Below are 24725 nucleotides of genomic sequence, written 5' to 3'. Positions count from 1 at the left end.
TTTTTATTAATCTGAAAATAAAATAAGAGATCTTTTGAGACAGTATTTTCATTTTTATTGTTAAATATGTGAGAAGGTTAACAGGCAGGATGTTTACAATGTTATACAGAAGTTACTTTCTGTATAACATACTTATGTTCAGATATCAATGTAAGAGTCCTTGAATATATGTACTTACATATAAAACCATAACCATGTCTTCTCACGCACAGTCCTGTCTAGTCATAGAGAGACTAATTCTGATTTTACTTTATGCTGGTGTAAAGCCCAAGTAACTCCGTCGAAGTCAGTAGAGTGACATCAGTGTGAACCTGGGTGAGCTCAGAATAAAACCTGTTTGTTCTCTGCCTTTTTCCCCTCTTTCCGCCATTGCATATTAGTGACATTAGTACCACAGGCAATGAGTGAATACATGCTAGGAAAAACTGAAATAAGAATTCTTATTCTGAGATATATTCCTCCATGTAAATTATGGAAGTTGCATAAACTTGCGTGTGTGAAAATATGTCCCGAACATGTTTATTCATATTAATATATTTGATCTTTCATTTTATCTAAATAAAGGTTTATTGTCTGTCTTTTGCAGGAACACCAGATGCATTTTCCCAACTGCTTACCTGCCCATATTGTGATAGAGGTTATAAACGCTTTACCTCTCTGAAGGAACACATTAAATATCGCCATGAAAAAAATGAGGATAACTTTAGTTGCTCATTATGCAGTTACACATTTGCATATAGAACACAACTTGAACGCCACATGACATCACATAAATCAGGAAGAGATCAAGTAAGTGGAAGTTTTAGTAATTTGTATATTGATCATCATACGTGTAACAATATTTATAAAGACTTACTTATGCTAGCAATAATGCAGAGCTAAGAGTGTGGGTATACCAGATCACCTGCATGCTAAGGTCCTGATCCTATGGTCTTTGCTTGGGCAAACTTGCTATTAAATTCATACTTTTCTGTAGGTAATCACTGTGGGATTAGGCACCAAATGAGGTGTCTTTAGCCACTTTATGTTCAATAATTGAATTTCTTGAAGTGTTTTATTGCCTTATAGATAGTGTTTTCTTGAATTTTGTACCAATTGACTATTGATGCCTGAGCCTTGTGACTATACCAGATATTATATCAAATTTTGTACTCAACCTATGACATTTTTTCTTTGACAAAGATCATTTTATAATTTTGGATCTTCAAATGCATTTTTCTTGCTTTCTTACTGCAGGAAGAATCACGGTCTTTATGAAATATAGGTTGTAAGTAGATTCTTTAGTAGGTTCTTTATGGACATTTGAGTAATGAAAATAATTGTACATAAGTAAAATGATGCAATACTAGAAAAATCAACAAAAAGGCCAAAACTTATTCTAAATTGGTTTTTTTGATCCTGAAAGGAGCTGCGATCTCACATGCGTGCTGAGATAAATGGGACTAACAGGTTACTCAGCTCCTCTATTCCTCTTGTATGACTGACTCTCAGGATTGATTATGATGTATGATCTTGGTATAGCTGTTACTTTGGCAGGTTGTAAGTAACTTTCCATTTGAACTTCATAGATATTTTTTTTAAAGCCAGAAGGGACCAGTAGGATCCTCTACCCTGACCTGCTGCATAACGCAAGCCATAAAATCTCATCCATTCATTTCTGCATCAAGCCCACAACTTCTGTTTGAGCTAGAGTATATTTTTTTTAAAAGATATCCACTCTTAATTTAAAGACTAAGTCACAGAAAATTCATCATGTCTCTAGGTAAGTAGTTCCAATGGTTAATCACCGTTATTGTTAAAACATTGCACCTTATTTCTCTAGTCTAGTTTCAGCTTCTAACCATTGGATGGCAATTTACCCTTTTTTGCTGGATTTAAGAGCTGTCTGCTTCTAGAAATCTCTTCTCCATGTAGGTTCTTGTGGACTATGATCAAGTCACCTCTAAATCTTCTCTTCGATAAGAAGCTCAATATGTTTAGTTTAAATCATTCACTATATGGCTACATGGCTCTTACTATCATTTTTCAGTTCTCAAATCATAACTATAGCTCTTTTCTGATGCTTTCCAATTTTTGAAGTGTGGACACCAGAACTGGACACAGTATTCCAGTAATGGTCTCATTAATGCCATATACAGAGGTAATATTACCTCTGTACAACTATTTCATATTCCCCTGCTTGTGCCTCCAAGAACCATGTTCATCCACTTAGCCACAGCTTTGCACTGGGAGCATATGTTCAGTTGGTTATCTACCATTACCCCTAAGTCCTTTTCAGTGTCATTACATTCCTAACTTGTAACTGTGGCCTAGGTTCTTTGTTCTTTGTATGACCTTGTTCTTTGTATGGCCTTTCATTTGACTGAATTAAAATGTGTGTTATTAAAATGAGCTCACCTTACCAAGCTATCCACATCAGTCTGTGTAACTGACTTGTCCCCATCATTATTTATCACTCAATCAAAATCTACAAATTTTACCAGCAATGAATTTGTTTTCTTCCAGAGCATTGATAAAGATATAGAATAGCATTGGGTCAATAGCAGACCCTTGTGGAACTCCTCTAGAAACACCGCAAAAGTTTCCCCATTAAAAAATTGGTTTTTGAAGTCTATTCATTAACAAGTTTTTAATCCATTTAATATGGCTGACATTGATTTTTGTATAGTGTTAATCTTTATCACAATGTTATGCAGTACTAAGTCAAATGCCATGCAGAAATCTAAGTATATTATGTCAATAGTTACCAGTTAAACTTGTAATATCATGACAATTTTTATTTAGTTTTTTGAAGACATATTTTTCATAAAGCCATGTTGATTGGCGTTAATTATGCTACTATCCTTTAAATCTTTATACAGTTTTTTTTCTGGGATCAGTGTCAAGCTAACTGGCCTGTGATTACCCAAGTCATTTGTTTTACCCTTTTCAAATAGGGCACAACTTTCATTTTTTTCCAGTCTTCTGGAACTTCCCCATTGTACCAAGAAATCCAACTTTCTCTTTCACTTGCAGCAGGAATAACTGTTTGTCAATCTTATCATACTATTCCTTGTATTCTGCTTTCTAGGTTGCTCTTTGGTAACTACTTCGAAGTAATTTGTCTTTGGCTCAAGAAGCTTGTTAGTTGTTGATATTAAGGTTTTTGACCATTTCTCTAGACTTCTCTGAACTCGTGGTCCTAAGAAATCAGTGTGAAGAGTTGTGATATTCTATCAAAGCTGTGTTTCAATCCTTTGAATTCACCAACATTTTTAAATTGAGTTCTTTTGTTTTTTATTCTGACTTTTCTGTTAACCCATTTGACAGTGCATTGGTAAAGCTTGATGTGGTATGCTTGAAAGTATCAAAGAGGATTGTTCAAATGAGCCATTCGTGTAGTATGGGCCTTCACTTGTTAACTCATCTGGAATCCAGTGCAATTTATTACACTATTACATTGATATTTGACATTGTGCAAACCTCATTTAAAATCTCATTAGTAGTCTATCAAGAAGAGGCAAACTTTTCCATTCACTTCAAACAGATCTGTGCTAGCTTTGGACCAAGTTTAGTCAGGAATCTTATGTGATTTCAGAGGGCTTTTTACATTCTTTTCCTCACATTTATTGCAGACTTCACATTTTGGGTACTTTTCTTTTATGTCTGAATTAATAGCTGACCAGAGGAGGATGTCTCAGTCTCTGTTTTTATGGTTTTCAATTCTTGGAGACAGCATGGATTATTCTTAGCATTTCTGATTTATTTGTGTGATTATATGACCGGTAAAGAATCCGATCATATGCAACAATTTCATCTCTGTCCCAGTAAGTTTTATTTTTGGATTTGCCTGAGCATTTCCCATTGGTGATCCATGTTGAATTACAGTCATGCTGTTGTAAGATTGGATCATTTTGTGTTTCTTGACTCCAGGGGCTACTGTTACAGTTTTGTGAATAAATAAAACTTGTTTCACTCAGAAATGAAAGTAGTTTGTAATGGTTATATTTTCTAATCATGGAACACATACAACATCCTATGATTTAGGAGCTTTGTCAAGAAAAGCCTAGGTATCACTGTGGAAAGATCAGTTACCAAATCTTCTCCATGCACAGCAATGGTCAAAAAACCAAACAAAATGTTAGGATGTACAGTAGAACCTCAGAGTCATGAACACCAGAGTTACAAACTGAATGGTCAGCCACACACTTCATTTGGAACTGGAAGTACACAATCAGGCAGCAGCAGAGACCAAAAAAATAATACAGTCCTGTATTGTGTTAAATGTAAACTACTAGACAAATAAAGGGAAAGTGTAAAAATAAAGATTTGACAAGTAAGGAAACTGGTTCTGTGCTTGTTTCGTTTAAATTACAAGCAGAATTTTTCTTCTGCATAGTAAAGTTTTGAAGCTGCATTAAGTCAGTGTTCAGTTGTAAACTTTTGAAGGAACAATAATGTTTTGTTCAGTGTTACAAACATTTCAGAATAGGAACAACCTCCATTCCTGAGGTTTTTGTAACTCTGAGATTCTACTCTATATGGACAGGAAATAATACTGAGGATATTATACTGCCATTATATAAATTGACTGCATATCCTTGCCTTGAATACTGTGTTCAGTTATGATTACTTCACCTCAAAAATAAAAAAGGGACAAGAACTGGATGACAAAAATGCATGGAAAAGCTTCTACATGACGAGAAATTGAAAAAACTAAGGGTATGTCTTCACTACTGGCCGGATCGGCAGGCAACAATTGATCCCTGAGCGCTCTCCCTTCGACTCCTGTACTCCAGCTCGGCAAGAGGCACAGACAGAGTCAACGGGGGAGTGGCAGCAGTTGACTCACTGTGGTGAAGACACCATGGTAAATCGATCTAAGTACGTCGACTTCAGCTACATTATTCACATAGCTGAAGTTGCGTAACTTAGATCCCCCCGCCCCCAAGTGTAGACTAGGCCTGAGACTGAGGAGAAAACAGGGAACATGGTAGGATACAAAATAGAGAATAGTATAGAGAAAAGTAAATTGAGAGCTCCTGTTTACTCTTCCTCATGAGTTAAGAACAAAAGAACAGCCCACTCAAATGAAAGGCATCAAACTTAAAAATGATTGAAGGAAATACTTTTTTACACAATAAAAAGATTAACTTCAGTGCTGCAAAATATCAAGTTGTCCAAAAGCTTAGAGGAGTTTAAAATTAATTCGATATCTATATGGCTAATAAGAGCATCACAATTACATTAAATACTCCTAGGGCAGTTCTGTGCCACTGGGCGGGCACAGAAATCATGTCTCTCCACAGATTTCTTTGCTTCCCTGAGAAAATGACCGGGAAGGAAAGGGAAACTGCAAGAGTGGTCAAGACTCTCCCCAGCACTGCTGGCACCTAGTTTCCATTGTCCGGAGCAGCAGTAAATCACTGTAGGAGTGGGTGGGACGGCAAGGTATGTGGGTGGGGGGGGTATGTGCAGGGCTGGCCTTACCATGAGGCAAACTGAGGCGGCTGCCTCAGGTTCCAGACTGTGGGGGGGCACCAGTAGGACCCAGATTGTAGAAGATTGTCTGCTGCTGGTGCATATGTATTCTCTCTGATCTAGATGCACAGAGATGGTAGAGTGTTGTGCTGGAGGAAGGAGGGCACAAGAGACATAACAGGCAGGCAGGAGAAAAAGTGAGCGGGAATAACAGAAAGCAGCAGGAGTGTCAGGAGAGAGAAGAGGAGGAGGAGCCTCTTATGTACCTCTGTAGCATCCCCAGGAGCCTGGACTGATTAACACCGTGTCTCAGGGAGCTTCCTGTTTCCTGCTACTTCCCTGAACCCACTTGAGGAGAACAGGCAGTCAACTGAAGTAGAAGGAGCCAGTTAGGCCCTTAAGATGCTGATATCTTCCCTCACTCAGGCCCTGCTACCAGCTTGCTTATTTGTCCCCTTCAATTGTGTGTTGAGAGCCACTATAGCTGGCACAGGACAGCAGTCATGAGTGAAAGAAGAACACGGCCCCTCTGGGGCAGCATTCAGGGAAAAAAAAGCAAGCAAAGGAAACTTTTCTATCTAAGCAGGACGGAGCTCTCCTGAGATACATAGACATAAATGTTCACGGCGAGCCTTCCGGCCCCAGTGAGGATGTGAGTGGTGGGAGATGCCTGATATTCCACTTAGTCAGAGTGCAGGTGACCCGGCAGCTGCTGCAGTATCCATATCTCCATCTCAAATGGATGTAACCATGCACATTCCTGAAGAAAAGTGTAGATCAGAGAAGAGAGTGGTGCAGGTGCAAGAAACAGCTGCTGCTGAGTTTAGTTCCTTAAGTCTAGATGATCCAGGCCTGTGCACCCACTTGAGCAGTAGCCTGAGGGACTTCCTTGTACTGCATGGGCCACAGCAAGTGAAAAACTTCATGTTCCCCAAAGACAATGAAAATAGAAATTTCCATCCAACCCATTACTGGCATGAAATCCCCAATGGTGACAAAGTGGAGAGGCCATGGCTTATGTACTCAAAAACCCAGAATGCTGCATACTGTTTTTGTTGCAAACTCTTCCAATCTAATGTTCTAGCCACATTGGATTCTACAGGAACAAAGGACTGGAAAAATCTGGCTAGAAATCTGGCATGCCATGAGAAGGCAGCAAATCACCAGAGAGGATTCCATAGGTGGAAAGAGCTTGAGATAAGTCTAAGGTTAAAGACCACCACAGATGATCAACATCAAGAGAAGATTGTATCGGTCTCTCTTTACTGCACACCTGACATCAGCCATATGGAACAAATGACTTTAATGGTGCATTTTGTAACAACAGTAGAACCTGGTGAAAATGTCCCTGCAATGGTGACTGTCAGAGCATTTTCTAGAATTTATTGACATTGATGATACTACAGGAGCTGGTATGACAAATTTGCTTCTTAAAAAGCTGGAAGATATGGGAATTGCAATAGCTGATATGAGAGGTCAGGGCTACGATAATGGTGCCAACATGAGAGGAAAGAACAGAGGAGTGCAAACACGGATCCGAGAGTTAAACCCTCAAGCTTTTTTTGTCCCATGCAGTTCTCATTCATTGAACTTGGTGGTCAATGATGCAGCATCAGCTTCTAGTGAGGCTGCTGAATTTTTTAATGTAATTCAAAGCATCTATGTATTTTTCTCTGTATCAACTCATTGATGGCAAATTTTAAAGCAACATCTGGGAACATCCTCTTTGACACTGAAACCACTGAGTGCCACACAATGGGAAAGCTGAGTGGAGGCGATAAAGCCTATCAAACACCTAATTGGGAAGATAGATGATGCCATAGTTGCCATTATGAAGGATAATGCTATGACAGGAACTATTTGTGGGAGAACAGTGACAGAGGGAAATGGAATCCCCAAAAAGATACATAACTTCAAATTTCTGTGTGGCTTAGTGTTGTGGCGTGACATACTGTTTGAAATAAACGTTGTAAGCAAGAAACTCCAAGATGTTGACCTTGATATATCTGGAGCAATTGAAACTGGACAAAGCAAAGTCATACCTACAGTCTTACCGGTCAGATGAGGGATTTCAAAACGTTCTGAAGAGTGCACAGAAGTTGGCAGAGGAACTTCATACTGAAGCTATTTTCCCATCCATTCAAAAATACAAGAATCACCGAAGAAGACATTTTGATTACGAGTCACGTGATAATTCCATAAGAGACCCCAAACAACAATTCAAAGTTGAATTCTTTAACCAGGTGCTAGACTGTGCAATACAGTCAGTTAAAGAACGTTTCACGCAGCTTAAGAAACACAGCAGTATATTTGAGATGTTGTATGATATTCCCAAACTCCTCACTCTGCCTGAAGAAGACCTGCACCAGCAGTGCAGGGCACTAGAGACAGTGTTGATACATGATGACATGCAATATTGATGCGAGTGATTTAGGTGATGAACTGAAAGCCCTTTCAAGATACATTTCAGCAGAATCAACTCCAAATGCTGTTCTGGAATATATGTACACAAATAAGAGAACCACCCTCATTCCAAATGCTTTTGTTGCTCTGTGCATACTTCTAACACATCCTGTAACAGCTGCCAGTGGAGAACACAGCTTTTCCAAGCTGAAGTTGATAAAAACACATCTACACTCCACAATGACACAGGAGAGGCAGGTCAGGCTTGCAACCATCTCAAGAGAGCATGAGCTGGCTCAGACTGTGGACCTTCAGGAAGCAGTTCAAATCTTTGCAACCAAGAAGGCACGGAAAGCACCACTTTGATTATTCAAACAAATAAAAATGCCAGTATTTACTAGGCAGACAAGAAAAGTTACATTTGCTGTTCAAGTGTTTGAAAATTAAGTGTTACTTATAGTTTTTGAACAAGGCATTTTAAGTTGTTAGCTCTCCTTTATTGGAGTAGGTAGCAGAGCAGTACCATGAGAGGAGGAGAACAGGAAGAAGGCAGAAGTGAGACCTTTCAAAGTTTTGGCCCAAGCAAGGGGACATGAAGGCGTCATTTGAGCTCCCGCCTTAGGTGCCAGAATGTTGTGGGCCGCCGTTGGGCATGTGCCACTGCTCCCCCCATTTCAGCAGGCACAGAGCTGCCACGGTGAGAGAAGGTGGCCATTTGGGTTTCTGCCTCAGCAGGAATAATTATGGAATATCCTGCTCTTTTCCCCTAATTCCCATCAGCTAGTAATATGTTTATGTCCTGAAGAATTCTGATTTATATCCCTTGTAATATTTTCTCTAATTTAATTATTCTTGAGGGAATTTTGAGCCCAAAAATAAAAATTCTGCACCAAAAAAATAAAAATTTTACGCACAATATTTTAAAATTCAGCAAAATTCTGCAGATTTTATTTGTCAGTAAATAAATGTGGAGGCTTCAACATGGCAGTGGGTGCACAGAGATGGGAGATCACCCAGCGGTCCCCCATCCCCTGGGACAGGGACTCAGTGGTGAAGTTGCTCCTGACCCTGACACAGCTCAAGGGCTAGGTCTGCCCCAGAAACACCCAGGGCCCTGTCCCTCCATGCCAGATGCACCCGTGTGGGCAGGCAGCCTCAGCCCACCAAGATCCCAGTGTGGAGGGGCTTAGTTTGGGGGGATCCAAGTGTAGGATGATAGGGTTCTGTGGGGGCAGTCTGAGTGCAGGCAGCTCAGTGGCTGTTCTGAATGTGAAGAGACTTGTTGGGGGGGTTCCAGGTGCAGAGACAATGGGACTCTGCTGTGGAGGTGGTTGGAGCTCAGCAGGGGTGGTCTGGGTGTGGGGGGGATGTAGCTTGGTAGGTGGGGGTCCAGATGCTGAGGGAGTGGGGCTTGGTAGGGCTGAGGTCCAGGTGCAGCTGGTTGGGGGATCAGTGGGGTGAGGGGTCTGGGTGGCTTGTTGGGGTGATCCAGGTGTGTGGGGGGGTTCCAGGTGCAGGGGAGTGGGGCTCCTCAGGGTGGGGGTTTGATGGGCCCACTTAACAGGGGAGCCCCAGCTGCTGCTGCTGCTACCACCACTGAGGGAATGCTGTGTGCCAGGTTCCAGCTCCCTCCTCCATTCTCCTATCCCTTTCTCTTCCCCCATCCGCTCCCCGCTGCCCCAGCTCTTCTCTTCTCTCACTTCCACAACCCCCTTCCCTATCTTATCCCCACTGCTTCTTCCCCACTTCTCCCACTCCCCTTGCACTGCCCCACTGCAGGCACTCACCACTGTACGGAAAACCGCCCAGCACACATAGAAGGGGAACTCAACTGGTGCTAGGACCCAGGAGGCAGAATTTACTAGGTACTTGCCTCTAAGGCATCTGGTACTAGCCACTGTCTGACACCGGATACTAGACTAGATGGATCACTGGTTTGATCTGGCATGGTAGTTCCTAGGTACTTAAGTGAACACTCCCTGTAAACATTTCTTGACTTTCCATTGGCTGTCTTACCTGCTATCTTTTAGTAAGTTTGGTTCCACAAGTATGGATACTTTCACTTTAATTATTGTTGAATGTTCCTAATGGTAAATGTGTTGGATAGTTCTAATGTATTCTGGTGGATACTTGTTACTATATATGCATGTTAATTTATCATTTAAGTAAGTTGTAATTCTTCGAGTAGTGTCCCTGTGGACACTCCACTTCAGATGTGCCTGGACCCTGCACCTTTTGATCAGAGATTTTTGATAACAGTGCCCATTTGGCCCATGTATGCACCCCATGCATTCTTGTGTCCCACACCAAGATTTATATTGGGCTGCATAAATGAATGGCCCTCAGTGCCTTCTCAACCGTCTTTAGCCCAAAATGAAGTCTACTGTGTGCCTGTTCGTTAATGTTTAGCTTTTTTCTCAAAGTTACCTTATACTGTAGTTACTTACCGTTACAGTGTTATAATTGTTGAAAGAATTGTTCCTCTTGTTTTTTCTTTAAAAACAAAAAAAGTTTTATTCATAGAGATCATTATATTGTTAAGAGAAGTCCGCTTACAGAGGTTAAATTTTCTTTAGTTTTGCTTGAGAATGCTGGGCTTCCTCGGATTCAAGATATGCCTCTCTTGTCATGAGACTATTCCGATAAGTGAAGGACACTCCCCGTGCCTCCACAGTCTGGGCAATACTCATATTTCCAGTAAATGCAAGATCTGCATTCCTTCAAGGGTAGATCCTGAAAAAATAGAGAAATTAAATTTAAACACTTAATGATGGAGCAGAGGAACCCCCACCCCCCAATCATAGACCTCCCCATACAGTCAGTGCCCTGAACACATGGGCATCTCGGTCACCAGACACTGGTAGAAAGATAGATAGTACCACAGCAGTGAGTATATCTACAGTACCAAAGTCCTCATTTACATCTGCTTCTAAGCTGAAGGAAGTAAGGAGTGGATCTTCAAGAAGCTCTCTCTCACCATCTCACAAGAAGTCTACAGAGACCTCGGGTCACAAGGGGAGTTCCATGCAGATTCCAAGTAAGATTCTTACTACAAAGATGAAGAGGAATCTGTCATTTAAGATGGACTCGATACCAAGTTTGGATGCCCATACCCAGAGCAGCAGAGACGTGGTTGAAAAGACCAAGCTCATCCTTTAACAACACTCGATAACAATAACAATAAAATCAGTGGTACCAAAGACCGCTTATCTGCCTGTGGTACTGAGGGAATCCCATATCAAGCACTCAGTACCAGCTGCATCTGTATCAAAGCCATCCTCAACAGGTTCCCGCATAGCCTAATCTTTGATATTGTTGGTACTGCAAGAGTTTGGGTACCCTAAGGATTTTATAATATCTTCTGAGCTGGAGTCTCCTCTGTTAATGAGTTAATTCAGTGTCAGTGTCAAGACTCTCTGTCACTGAACCTTCTATCACAGGAAGCACCACACTCGCCCTCATCTATTCTGTAAACTGAATAGCTATCTCCCTTCTTAGAGTATGTGGAAGAGGCTCTCGAATTTCAGTACAATATTCCCTTAGCTATTTTAGGACACATTGTAGAATCAGGACTGGAAGGGACATTGAGAGGTCATCTACTCCAGTTCCCTGCACTCATAGCAGGACTAAGTATTATCTAGACCATCTCTGACAGGTGTTTGTCTAACCTGCTCTTAAAAATCTCCAGTGATAGAGATTCCACAACCTCCCTAGGCAATTTATCCAGTGCTTAACCATGCAGACAGAAAGTTTCCTAATGTCCAACCTAAACCTCCCTTGCTGCAATTTAAACCCATTGCTTCTTGTTCTACTCTCAGAGGTTAAGAAGAACAATTTTTCTCCCTCCTCTTTGTAACAACCTTTTATGTACTTGAAAAACATGTCCCCTCTCAGGATTCTCTTTTCCAGACTAAACATACCCATTTTTTTCAATCATGCTTCCTGGGTCATGTTTTCTAGACCTTTAATCATTTTTTGTTGTTCTTCTCCGGACTTTCTCCAATTTCTCCACATCTTTCCTGAAATGTGGTGCCCAGAACTGGAGACAGTACTCCAGTTGAGGCTGTAATTATGCTTCAGTGGGTCACGAATGAGAACACCCAAATTCAGGACAGACTACTGAGAAATAGAGTAGACATACCCCAAACTGCTGGTTATTCCTCCATCAGATGTACCAAACCAGCAACAAAGGTAAACTTCTGTCTCACAACACTGGCTAACAAGAAGTTACAAAAGCAGTTTCCTTAGGCATTCCAGTCCTTATATCACCCCCAGAATCACTGGATTTAAAGATGAGTGGTTCTTTACAATGAGTCTCATCAAATAAAAGGTTCTTCTGATCCCAAAGGACCAGCCACACACCCAGGTCAATATATAATTCAGATCTTACCCAAAATCACACTGTTGCCAAGCATTTAGTTTGTAAAATCTAAAGGTTTATTCATAAAAAGAAAAGTGGGAGTTAAAATTGGTTAAAGGGATCAAATACATAGAATAAATGCAAAGTTCTTGGTTCAGGCTTGTAGCAGTGCTGGAATAAACTGTTGGCTTGAAAAATCTCTGGTTGCTTCCAAATCATTGGAAGGACCTCAATCTCTTGGTTTGAATGCTCCCATTAGTATAAGTCGATAGTCCAGCAGGAAAGAGGCAAAATTAAGGTGTTCTAGGACCTTTTACAGTTTCTGCCATGTGGAAGGGAACCCATTGTTTCAAACAAAGCCCTCAGCACGGCTAGTGGAAAATTACAGGTTCTTTTAAAGATGGGAGTTTGGAATCACATGGCAAATCACCTGTCCATGCTCAATTTTACTTAGTCATAGCAGGAAGCCATTACATATACTTCAGATGGAACCATTAGCAGGACAGTCCATTCAGTGTAGATGGGCATCTCCCATGATCCATTGCCAGTAAAGTGTTTCTTGATGAGCCACTTAATTTGAATAGTCCCTCCAAGATTTGCAGACTAAATACCTTGTGGGCGTTACCCCAGGAGCAAACATTTTAAATCCAAGTACAGAACCAATACTCATAACTTCAAATACAAAAATGATACATGCATACAAATAGCAGAATCCTATTCAACAAATCATAATCTTTCCATAGACGTCTCACATGCCACATTTTGTACAAGATTTGTTGCAATTATATAACAGCAGTTGCAACAATGATCTACATGGTCATATTTTAATAACATCACAGCCCCAACGCAAAATTGATGCAGGAAGGGGTGTTCCAGACACTGCTGAATACATCATTGGAACTTCCCATTCTTGGTTCTGTATTACCACAGCTTCTAACCCAATCTTAGAAGCATCAGTGTATAGCAGAAATCGTTTATCGAAATAATGTTTGACTAAAACAGAATGTTTCTTTGTAAGAATTATTATGGAAGTAAAAATATTATTGAATTTCTTTACAAATCCAAGGTAAAATTTGGTTAGACCAATAGTGGATTGGATCTGCTCTTGCAGCATAATTCCTGTATTCTTATGTGATTTTGCCGTAAGCTAATGAAAATAGCTAATTCATCCATACAAGCGCTGGCAAATGTTTGGAATCCAATTAACATAAAATCAATGTAGATATTAATGTTCTTCATAGTGTAGAAATCTTGGCATTTAGCCATGAAAACAATATGGTAGCATGCCTCAGTTTCCCTTCTCATTCGGCACATTAGGTCTGCAACGTCTTTTCTCCTGTGTGCAGTTTCAAGACTAGTTACAGGTACTAACTGTGAAATATCAGTATCACAAGGTCTTTTAACATGAAGTGTGTTCTTATATATCCCTCTTAACATGTTCAAGGGTTTTTCCAAAAGATTAGGCACATTGTACATTTTTACAGTTTTTGGTATCAGCAACACATGTCACAAAAATTAATACTGGCACTAATATTAACATCAAATCCATTGCAAGTGTACATTTAAAAGCATTTTTGTCATGCCATGCCTTCTGTTCAATACCATTGGAGTTTTGGCATTTTAGGAGTAGCCTGTGGCTTCCATTAGTATGATAAAGTTTTTTCCTTCCTCTCTATCCTGTAGGGTCAAAATCTGAGTTCTCTTGTGTAACAGGATCCATTGGCTGTCTGGGTGTGTCCTCTTTGCTAACAACTACCAGCAAGTATTTCTCCCCCTCAGTCAGTCAGGTAATTTGCATCAACACAGACACTAGGGGTACGTCTACACTACGGGATTATTCCGATTTTACATAAACCCGTTTTGTAAAACAGATTGTATAAAGTCGAGTGCACGCGGCCACACTAGCCACATTAATTCGATGGTGTGCGTCCATGGTCCGAGGCTAGCATCGATTTCTGGACCGTTGCACTGTGGGTAGCTATCCCATAGTTCCCGCAGTCTCCCCCGCCCCTTGAAATTCTGGGTTGAGAATCCAGTGCCTGATGGGGCAAAAATCATTGTTGCGGGTGGTTCTGGGTACAGCCTCACCCCTCCCTTCATGAAAACAGCAGACAACCATTTCGCACCTTTTTTCCTGGGTGAACTGTGCAAACGCCATAGCACAACAAGCATGGACCCTGCACAGATCAATACCGCAATCGTGGACGTTGTAAACACCTCGCGCATTCTCGTACAGTCTATGCTGAACCGGGACCTGCAACGCCAGGCGAGGAGGAGGCGGTGGCTACGGCAGAGCGGCGACAAGAGTGATGAGGACATGGACATAGAATTATCTCAAACTGTGGGCCCCTGCGCTTTGGAGATCCTGCTGGTAATGGGGCAGGTTCTAGCCATTGAATGCAGATTTTGGGCCCGGGAAACAAGCACAGACTGGTGGGACCGCATAGTTTTGCAGGTGTGGGACGATTCGCAGTGGCTGCGAAACTTTCGCATGCGTAAGGGCACTCTCATGGAACTTTGTGACTTGCTTTCCCCTGCCCTGAAACGCCATAATACCAAGATGAGAGCAGCCCTCACAGTGGAAAAGCGAGTGGCAATAGCCCTCTGGAAGCTTGCAATGCCAGACAGCTACCGGTCAGTCGGGAATCAATTCGGAGTGGGAAAATCTACTGTGGGGGCTGCTGTGATGCAAGTAGCCAAAGCAATCATTAAGCTGCTGCTACGAAAAGTTGTGACTCTGGGTAACGTGCAGGTCAGAGTGGATGGCTTTGCTGCAATGGGATTCCCTAACTGTGAGGGGGGGCGATAGACGGAACCCATATTCCTATCTTGGCACCGGAGCACCAGGGCACCCAGTGCGTAAACCATAAGGGATACTTTTCAATGGTGCTGCAAGCACTGGTGGATCACAAGGGACGTTTCACCAACATCCACGTGGGATGGCCAGGAAGGGTTCATGACGCTCACGTCTTCAGAAGCACTGCTCCATTTAAACTGCTGCAGCAAGGGAATTACTTCCCAGACCAGAAAATAACAGTTGGGGATGTTGAAATGCCTGTAGTTAACCGGGTGACCCAGCTTACCCCCTGATGCCATGGCTCATGAAGCCATACACAGGCAGCCTGGACAGTGGTCAGGAGCTGTTCAGCTACAGGCTGAGCAAGTGCAGGATGGTGGTAGAATGTGCATTTGGCCGTTTAAAGGCGCGCTGGCGCACATTACTCACTCGCTCAGACCTCAGCCAAATCAATGTCCCCTTTGTTATTGCTGCTTGCTGTGTGCTCCACAATCTCTGTGAGAGTAAGGGGGAGACCTTTATGGCGGGGTGGGAGGCTGAGGCAAATCACCTGGCCACTGATTACGCGCAGCCAGACACCAGGGCGATTAGAAGAGCACACCACGAAGCGGTGCGCATCAGAGAAGCTTTGAAAACGAGTTTCATCACGGGCCAGGGTACAGTGTGACTGCTGTGTTTGTTTCCCCTTCATGAACCCCCCCCCCTTATTGACTCCTTCCCCGTAAGCAATCCACCCTCCCCATTCGATTACAGCTTGCTTAAGGAAATAAAGTCACTATCATTTAAAAATCATGTATTCATTATTAAAAAGTCATTATAAAAAGAGGCAGAGAACTGACAAGGTATCCCGGGTGTGGTTTGGGAGGACGATAGGAGGGAAGGAAAAGGCCATTAAACACATTTCAATGTAATGACAGCCTTTTGGTTGGCCTGTCCACGGGGGTGGAGTGGGCGGGTGCACGAAGCCTTCCCCCATGCGTTCTTACACGTCTGGGTAAGGAAGATATGGAACATGGTGAGTGGTGAGGGTGGTTACACAGGGGCTGCAGCGGCACTGTGTGACCCCCGCTGCTCTTCCTGAAGCTCCACCAGACATCAGAGGATATCAGTTTGATCACGCAGCAGCTCCAGCATTGCATCCCGCCACCGCTGATCTTCCTGCCTACACCTCTGATCTTCCTGCCGCCGCCTCTCATCTCAAGCGTCCCTCCTGTCCTCACGTTTGTCCCTTCTGTCCTCACGTTCACTGGCATCTTTCCTGTACTTTGCTACCATGTCCTTCCACTTATTCAGATGAGCTCTTTCATTGCAGGTTACTTCCGTGATTTCCAAGAACATTTTGTCTCGCGTCTTCTTTTTCCTCCGCCTTATCTGAGATAGCCTTCGGGATGGAGTAGGGAGGCTTGAAAAATTTGCAGCTGCATGAGGGATGGAAAAAAGGAAGAGAAGTATTTAAAAAGATACATTTTACAGAACAATGGTTATACTCTTTCACAGTGAACAACACTATTCACCTTACATAGCACATGTGATTTCACTACAAGGTCGCATTTTGCATCTTAATATTGAGTGCCTGCAGCTCTGGTGTTACAGATCTCACAGACTCAGATCCGGGCATCAGAATTCAGCTTGCATGCGGCCATGGCAAGCCATTGTCTTTTGGCTTCTCCAGCCTTCATATACACAGTGCCCTCTGATGCTTCTTTTCTGTTAACATGCAGCAGCAGAAGCCAACCCCCTCATCCAATTCTCTAGGATGATTGCTTTACCCCTCCCCCCACCGCATGGCTGGTATCATGGAAGATCACTGCTAATCACCCCCCTTTCACCCCCACCGTTTGGCTGGTAGCTGGGACGATTCCTGCTAGCCAAATGCAAAAAAGCTCAGCGCTATCCTTCCTCCCCTCCCCCCGCTTGGCTATGTGCAAGGAAGGATTTCTTTTAAGCAACAGCCCAGTAGGAAAATGGCCATCTCTGTCCCCTTAATTAAATTCCTGAATTTCAGCCAGGTTACCATGAACGATATCACTCTGCTGAGGATAACAGAGCGAGATAAAGAATGGATGTTTCTTGAATACCAGCAATCACCGGGACCATACACAGCTATGCTTTGTCATGCAATGATATCCGATTACTTGCTACATGCATGGCGTGGTAAAGTGTCCTACCGTGGTGGACGGAACAAGGCTGCCTTGCCCAGAAACCTTCTGCAAAGGCTTTTGGAGTACCTCCAGGAGCGCTTCATGGAGATGTCCCTGGAGGATTTCCGCTCCATCCCCAGACATGTTAACAAACTTTTCCAATAACTTTACTGGCTGCGAATGCATCCCAAGCCCTCATGGCAAATCAATCATTAAAAAACGCTTGCTTTTAAACCATGTTTTATATTTACAAAGCTACACTCACCAGAGGTCGCTTCCATGGCTTCACTGTCTGGGCTAGTGGCTTGGGAGGGCTGGGAGGGTAATTCCGTCTGGGTCACAAAAAGCTCCTGGCTGTTGGGGCTAATGGAGTGCTGTGTGCTCTCTGCAAGGTCGTCCTCCTCTTCCTCTTCATCTTCCCCCTCCGCAGAATCCTCAGCCATGGTTGAGATTACAACCCCCACCCCGGAATCCAAGGACAGGAGTGGGGTAGTGGTGGCGCAGCCCCCTAAAATTGCATGCAGCTCAGCGTAGAAGCGGCATGTTTTCGGCCCTGACCCGGACCTTCCGTTTGCTGCTTTGGTTTTCTGGTAGGCTTGTCTGAGCTCCTTAACTTTCACTCTGCACTGCACTGAGTCCCTGGTGTGGCCTTTTTCCATCATAGCCTTGGAAACTTTTTCAAATATTTTTTCATTTCGTCTTTTGGAACGGAGTTCTGTTAGCACTGAATCCTCTCCCCAGATCCAATACCTCCCATGCGGTCCATGCTGGAGCTCTCTTTCAATTCTCAGGAGACTGCATTGCTACCTGTGCTGATGAGCTCTGCGTGGTCACCTGTGCTGATCAGAGCTCCACGCTGGGCAAACAGGAAATGAAATTCAAAAGTTCGTGGGGCTTTTCCTGTATACCTGGCCAGTGCATCCGAGTTCAGATAGCTGTCCAGAGCGGTCACAGTGGTGCACTGTGGGATACTGCCCAGAGGCCAATACCGTCGATTTGCAGCCACACTAACCCTAATCCGATAAGGTAATACCGATTTTAGCGCTACTCCTCTCTTCGGGGAGGAATACAGAAACCGATTTAAAAAGCCCTATATATCGATATAAAGGGCCTTGTAGTGTGGATGGGTGCGGCGTTAAATCAGTTTAACGCTGCTAAAATCGGTTTAAACGCGTAGTGTAGACCAGGCCTAGCCTGTTTACTAGTTTTCAGATTCTTAACCTTTACCAATTCGAAGGCTGGGCTCTGTCTTAAAGAGATACCATCCATTTTCATTAGCATGTTAGACTTAAGGTCCTTTTGTCCTTCCATTACCAATCTCTGCTTCCACATGGAATCAGATGTTGAGTCTACAAAGAGACTACAAGACATATCTCAAGTGTCTACATCAGATTTTGCCTGCCATCCCCTGTATTCCCGAGAAATCAATTGCACAGCTGTGCTGCTCCGTAGATCCAGCTACCCAATCTTCTCTCTGAACTTACAGAATCAACATTCCTGTCCCAACAACATTGTCTCCCCAACAAGCTGGTCGAGCTTATAGGGCTGTTCAAAATCCCTACCAATTTTCATTCCATCTAAAACCTTCTCAAAACTATCCACACTGGGTCTTTCTAAAGCAAAGCCAATGGATCCATACACATTTGAAAGATTCTGGCCTTTAGGAACTGAAACTACCTCAATCAAATCACTTCCACACCCCTACTTGCAAAAACTACTGTGGGGATTCTTCTCCTTAGGAGCTTATTTAAGCAACAATTCATTTTTTCACAGAAATTCTGCCCTTATCCTCTTCACCTAGGGCTTGCTCTAAAGGAACATTTTCCTGAGCAACAACAGACTCTTACTGGGTTTCTCTTAAATCCAGAATCACCTTTGGCACATTAAGAGAATTTTCACCCAAATCCCCTTTTGCAAACTCTAGACTCCGCAGTTAAAGAGAGAGGGGGAAGGGATAGCTCAGTGTTTTGAGCATTGGCCCACTAAACCCAGGGTTGTGAGTTCAATCTTTGAGTGGGCCATTTAGGGATCTGGAGCAAAAATCTGTCTGGGGATTGGTTCTGCTTTGAGCAGGAGGTTGGACTAGATGACCTCCTGTGGTCCCTTCCAACTCTGATATTCCATGATTCTCTCGCCCTCTGCAGCCCTTCTTGTTACTAGTTTCCACTCCATCAATGAGTAACATGGTTAAATCACGTTCATGCTCTTCTTGTGCCCTGGCCATGATATCAACCTGCTTAAACAGAGTTGCCATATCTTACTCAACACACTAGCAACAGGCAAAATAGAATCACCAGAATCACTGGTCCCTGGGATTTAGTTATGACAGTAACTGGATGCAACCTAGTTACAGTGTCATTCTCCCTAGCAAACACAAACTTAGGAACATTTCCTTCCTGGGCTTTAGTTAAATCCAGAACGAACTCTGGTACAACTGATGGTAAATTTTCAAGTAGCATAAACTGAGAAGCACTTTGTCTGCTCCACATCCCATGGAGCCACCAGAGTTTCCTCTTCTGGAGATGCTGCCCTAGTAGCAGGACTTCCCCATAATCCAACCAACAGCCTCAGCTTCAGCTTCTCCCCCACACAATATGATGTTGCATGATTTGTCATCCCCTTCTATCCTAGAGGACTTCAAAGTACAGTAGAAACTCAGAGTTACAGACACCTCAGGAATGGAGATTGTCTATAACTATGAAATGTTCATAAATCTGAACAAAGTGCAGTTTGGGCTCCAAATCCTGCAGCTGAGGCTCCAGAACCAGCAGCTGAAACTCCAGGCCAGGTTTCAGCAGGAGCTGAGCTCCCTACTCAGCACCAGCATGAGTTTGCAAGCTTGTCCCCCTCCCAGCAGAGGTGTGTGTGTGTGTGTGTGTGTGTGTGTGTGTGTGTGTGTGTGTGTGTGTGTGTGTGTGTGTGTGTGTGTGTGTAAACATCATGTCCCCCTCCCAGGAGAAGGGGGGTAAAAATATGTGTCCCCTCCCAGCCAGGGAGGGGGAGGTAAAAATAGCATGTCCCCCTCCCAGCAGGGGGTGGGGGGCATATGTGTGTGAAAGTTGCACAGACCCCAGCCCTACTCCTGCTCTGTTGGCTCTGGCTGCCTTGGGCTGGCAGCCCCAGCATCTTGCTGTAAGTGGCTGCCCCATGCGTGGGAACAGGCAGCCACTTACCTTTCAAGATGCAATACAGGCACTATACAGTATTTGCTTTTTTTTTTCTTTTTGTGTGTCTGCTGCTTCCTTATTAATTACTTCTGGTTTCACATGATGTCTGATTGACTGGTCAGTCCATAACTCTGATGTTCATATCTTTGAGGTTCTACTGTATACTAGGACCTGTTATGTTGGGTGGCCTCATCCCTGGGTATTCAGGTGGAGTTTCTCTGGGAGAATATTCATAAACTCTCCAACATTCTCCAACCTTGTGATTAATGAGGTTCTTCTCAAGCTGAGCACTCTTTGGAGTACTACTGGCAGCCAAGTGCTTGGAGAAGCACTATTTTGTTCCAGTACAGGGATACAAGGGATTTTATTCCTATCTGGCCCCAAACTCCTGGTAGTCACAGCAGTGAATGACAGCGTCTGCAGCGCAGATTCAAGTCCTCCCCAAAAGACAGAGACTTGAAGCACCTAGATCTTTTAGGCAGGAAGATATACACCTCATAGTCACTTCAGATGAGGATTGCAAACCAACAAGCCCTGCTGGCCAGATATGACTTCCTCAATTAGTTGGTTTTGGCCAAGTTTGAGGAACAGTTTGTCCAAGGCCTCCTGCGATGAATTTTGTGTTTGTCACTGAGGGCAGTTTTATGGTAAAAACTTTATTGCAATCTGCACTTGAGGTGGAGGACACTTCAGCCAGGGCTGTGGCCTCCACAGTTAATGTGAGGAGAGCTTCCTGGTTTCAGATCTCTGGGATTATACTGGCTGTCCAGCAAGCAACTGAGGACTTGCCATTCAATGGCCAACCCTTGTTTTCAGATAAGACTGATGAATTTTTTCAAGGATTTGAGGGCCACCTTAAGGTGTCCGGGGGTGTATACAACATACACACAGAGACACCATTATGGTGCGCAGGAGCAGCAATGATATGGGCTGCAGCACCCCTTTGTGCAGCCCTTCCCCCAAAGACAGCAAGACTACCCCAGGAAAATGGGAAGCACTCAAGAGGAAGCACTCAAGCTCGGGGCCTGGTCACTCTGTGCATCTTCCTTCAGCACCTGCTGAACACCCATTTTGACTTGTTAGGCCAGAACTTTGTTCCAGTTCTTCCTTCCTTATCATCCCCCTGTTCCTTTAGGGGTAGTGCCTGGATCTCAATAATGTCCAACAGCTGGATCCTAGACACTTTCAGATGGGCTACACCATCCAATTCCTCTCCAAACCCCTTTCTCCCCTGCCCCCCTTCTCACGAGATACTGCTCTTTGAACAGGTCAGCTCTCTGATAGTGTTGGGAGGGATGGAGAAGGTTCTGTGAGAACACTGCAGTGCTGGGTTTTACTTCTAGTATTTCCTGATACCAAAATCCAAGGATGGGATCAGGCCCATCCTCAGTCTCCACGTATTCAACACTTTTCCTGCCTAGCACTAAGATTGGTTTGCTAACTCAGTTGTTTACCTTATTGGATTGCTGGCTCAGCATTTCACCTGATCACATTGCTGGCTCAGCTTTTTACTTGGCTGTTTTCTTTCCTTACCAGACAAGTAGGCATTTTTTCCCATGTCCCAGCACCAAAAATATACATTCTACATACCACATCCTACACATGCCTTCCGGGACCGAATAGACATTCAGTGGTTCACACACTCATGAGCCATAACACTGTGATGTCCTGTGTGAAGACACAAGGGGGAACTCACTCCGGAGCACTCTGCCTGGAGGCAGTCAGTCTGTGGCAGTTTTATATCAAAGAGGACATCACCCTGATAGCTGTCTACTTACCAGGGGTCCAGAATTGTCTTGCTAATTATTTTCTCCCCAAGCCACAAGTGGTCCTTAAAGTCAGAGGTTCTTCAGATGGCGTGTGCAACGTGGGGCACCCCTACATTCTACCTCTTTGCAACATGGGAAAAGAGGAACTCAGCCCAGGCTCCCTCTCTGACTTTCCCCTGCAGCTGGAAGTCAACTCTACTGTATGCATTCCCTCCTATCCTGGTTCTTCCCCAGATCATCACCAAACTCAAAGCAGATTGAGCCAGGCTCATCCTGATTGCCCTAGCATGACTGACGCAGCATTGGTTCTCAGATCTCCTCACTCTGTCAGTTCAGCCTCCCATGCCTCTTCCTCTCCTCCCCGACCTCCTTACCAAGGACCACAGCCACATCCTGCATCCAGTGACCCCTTGCACCTCACTGCATGGCTGAGTGAGGAGGAAGGGCATTGCTCAGAGTCTGTTTCAGAGGTCCTACTTAACAGGAGGAACGCTTTCACTAGAACAGCCTATTTGGCAACATGGACAAGATTTTCCATGCAGTCCTTGGCCCGTAGGACCCATCCAGGACATCTTGGAGTACCTGTTACACCATCAGGACTCGGGCCTAGCACTCAATTCTCTGAGAGTGCATGTGGAAGCAATTTTGACATTTCATCCACCCACCCAAGGGAAATCTGTTTTCTCCAATACCATTGTGATAAGATTTCTGAAAGGACTCCTCCATTAGCCATTAGACACTGTCTAGCTTCTCTCTAAGCAGAACTGAACAGTTTCATGCTTTGCTTTGCCTTGCCTGTTCTTATTGTATGCAGACTACATGAAGGGACAAGTGGTCTCTGCCAAGACTATTTCTGAACTGATAAATTGCATCAAGACTGCTTATGAGATAGTCAAGTATCAGAGGGGTAGCCGTGTTAGTCTGGATCTGTAAAAGCAGCAAAGAATCCTGTGGCACCTTATAGACTAACAGATGTTTTGGAGCATGAGCTTTCGTGGGTGAATACCCACTTCCTCAGATGCATCTGAGGAAGTGGGTATTCACCCACGAAAGCTCATGCTCCAAAACGTCTGTTAGTCTATAAGGTGCCACAGGATTCTTTGCTGCTTTATGAGATAGTGTTGGCCACACCTCCTCGGCAGATATGGGCTCATTTGATGAGAGCACCATTTGACCATTACACAATCACTGCTTCTTCCAGAGCGGACGCTAATGCCAAAAAAATGGTCTTGCAATCCTTAGGTAGATTTCAAGCCTTGCCTCCAAATGGGGGTACTGCTTGCTAGTCATTTACTTGGAATACACATTTGCATCTATTCGAAGAAGAAGAAACAGTTACTTAGTATGGTTCTTAGAGATATGTGTTCCATGGCCCAGCCTCTGGCCCCTCATATAGCCAGGGGAGGGGCTACAGGCATGAGGCGGGAGCACCACCCCTCTACAGGTACTGCTAAGCAAGAGGCTCTGGCTCTGACACATGGGGCGGGCACACACCTTTACTTGGAATTCACTTCTGCATCACATCTCAAAGAACCACAGTTACAGTAAGTAACCATTTCTTCTTCTACAGAGGATTCCACAAAGAACTTCCCTTTTTCAAAACAGCTGCTATTCTTAATAGGACTGAGGCCACAGATGACCAGCTAAAGCCTTGAAGCATGGGATTAAAATATGTTATAGCCATTATCATGATACAGAACTACAAATGCTATGACCCTGCTGAGTGCAATGCAGGCAATCACACTCTCTCAAAGGCCCATAAAGGAAGGGTTTGAAGAAGAGGATTCATAGATTCACAGTTTCCAAGGCTGCATGGGACTACCACAGCCATCCAGCCTGATCCCAAGACCCCTATTACACACACAGGCTGGAGAAAATACCTAATCTTAATTTAAAGATTCCAAGCATTGGTGAGTTCAGTACCTCCCCAGGTAAACAGTTCCAATGTTTACCTCGCTGCTAGGAAATTGCATCTTATCTCAAAATTGAATTTGTCCAACTTTCATTTTCAGCCATTGGTTTTTGATGTCCCTTTATCAACATAATTGAAAAGCCCACCACTATCCTTTACTGTTTGTAAGTAACTATACGCAGTAATCAAATCACCTCTCATATTTCTCTTCAATAAGCTGAGGAAATTGAGCACCTTAAGCTTCACATTGTGAGGCTTGTTTTCCAGCCTCTAGATCATTTTTGTGGCTCTCCTTTGAACTCTTGCTGGTATTTCCACATCCTTCTTTAAAGCTAAAGTGTCATCTGCCAGTATTTGCAAAGAATCAAGGGTAGAGAAACAGAAAAGTGTAAAATAGTATTGTGGAGCCTCAGATAGAATATCTTGTACAGTTGCTAGCAAAACATACAGCTGCATCCAAATGGTGGTAGAGCAGGGGTGGGCAAACTACAGTCTGCGGGCCACACCCAGCCCTTCAGCTCCCACTGAGGAGCGGGATCCGGGGCTTGCCCTGCTCCCGCGCTCCAGCCAGGCCGCTCCGCACGTGTGTGCCGAGGCTCCTAGAAGCAGCAGCCTGTCCCCCCTGCTCCGGCTCCTTTGTTTAGGGACAGCCAGGGGGCTCCGCATGCTGGCTCTGCCCCAAGAGCCGCCCCTGCAGCTAACATTGGCCAAGAACT

The 24725-nt window shown here is 43.8% G+C and overlaps 1 protein-coding gene across 2 annotated transcripts in view; it reads left to right on the top strand.

Annotated features, from left to right (window-relative positions):
* The window catches only part of ZEB1 (zinc finger E-box binding homeobox 1), a 251417-nt gene that overhangs the window by 209899 nt on the left and 16793 nt on the right, over positions 1-24725 (top strand). For both annotated transcript variants that reach the window (XM_050939020.1, XM_050939021.1), the window contains exon 5: positions 587-789. In XM_050939020.1, coding sequence (XP_050794977.1) covers positions 587-789 — 203 coding nt within the window. The remainder of the gene's footprint in view (positions 1-586; positions 790-24725) is intronic.

Source organism: Gopherus flavomarginatus, chromosome 2, assembly GCF_025201925.1.
Source record: "Gopherus flavomarginatus isolate rGopFla2 chromosome 2, rGopFla2.mat.asm, whole genome shotgun sequence".
In the NCBI taxonomy this organism is placed as follows: Eukaryota; Metazoa; Chordata; order Testudines; family Testudinidae; genus Gopherus; species Gopherus flavomarginatus.
Note: the sequence above shows the minus strand (reverse complement) of the source record. Positions and strands in the feature narration are given on the sequence as shown.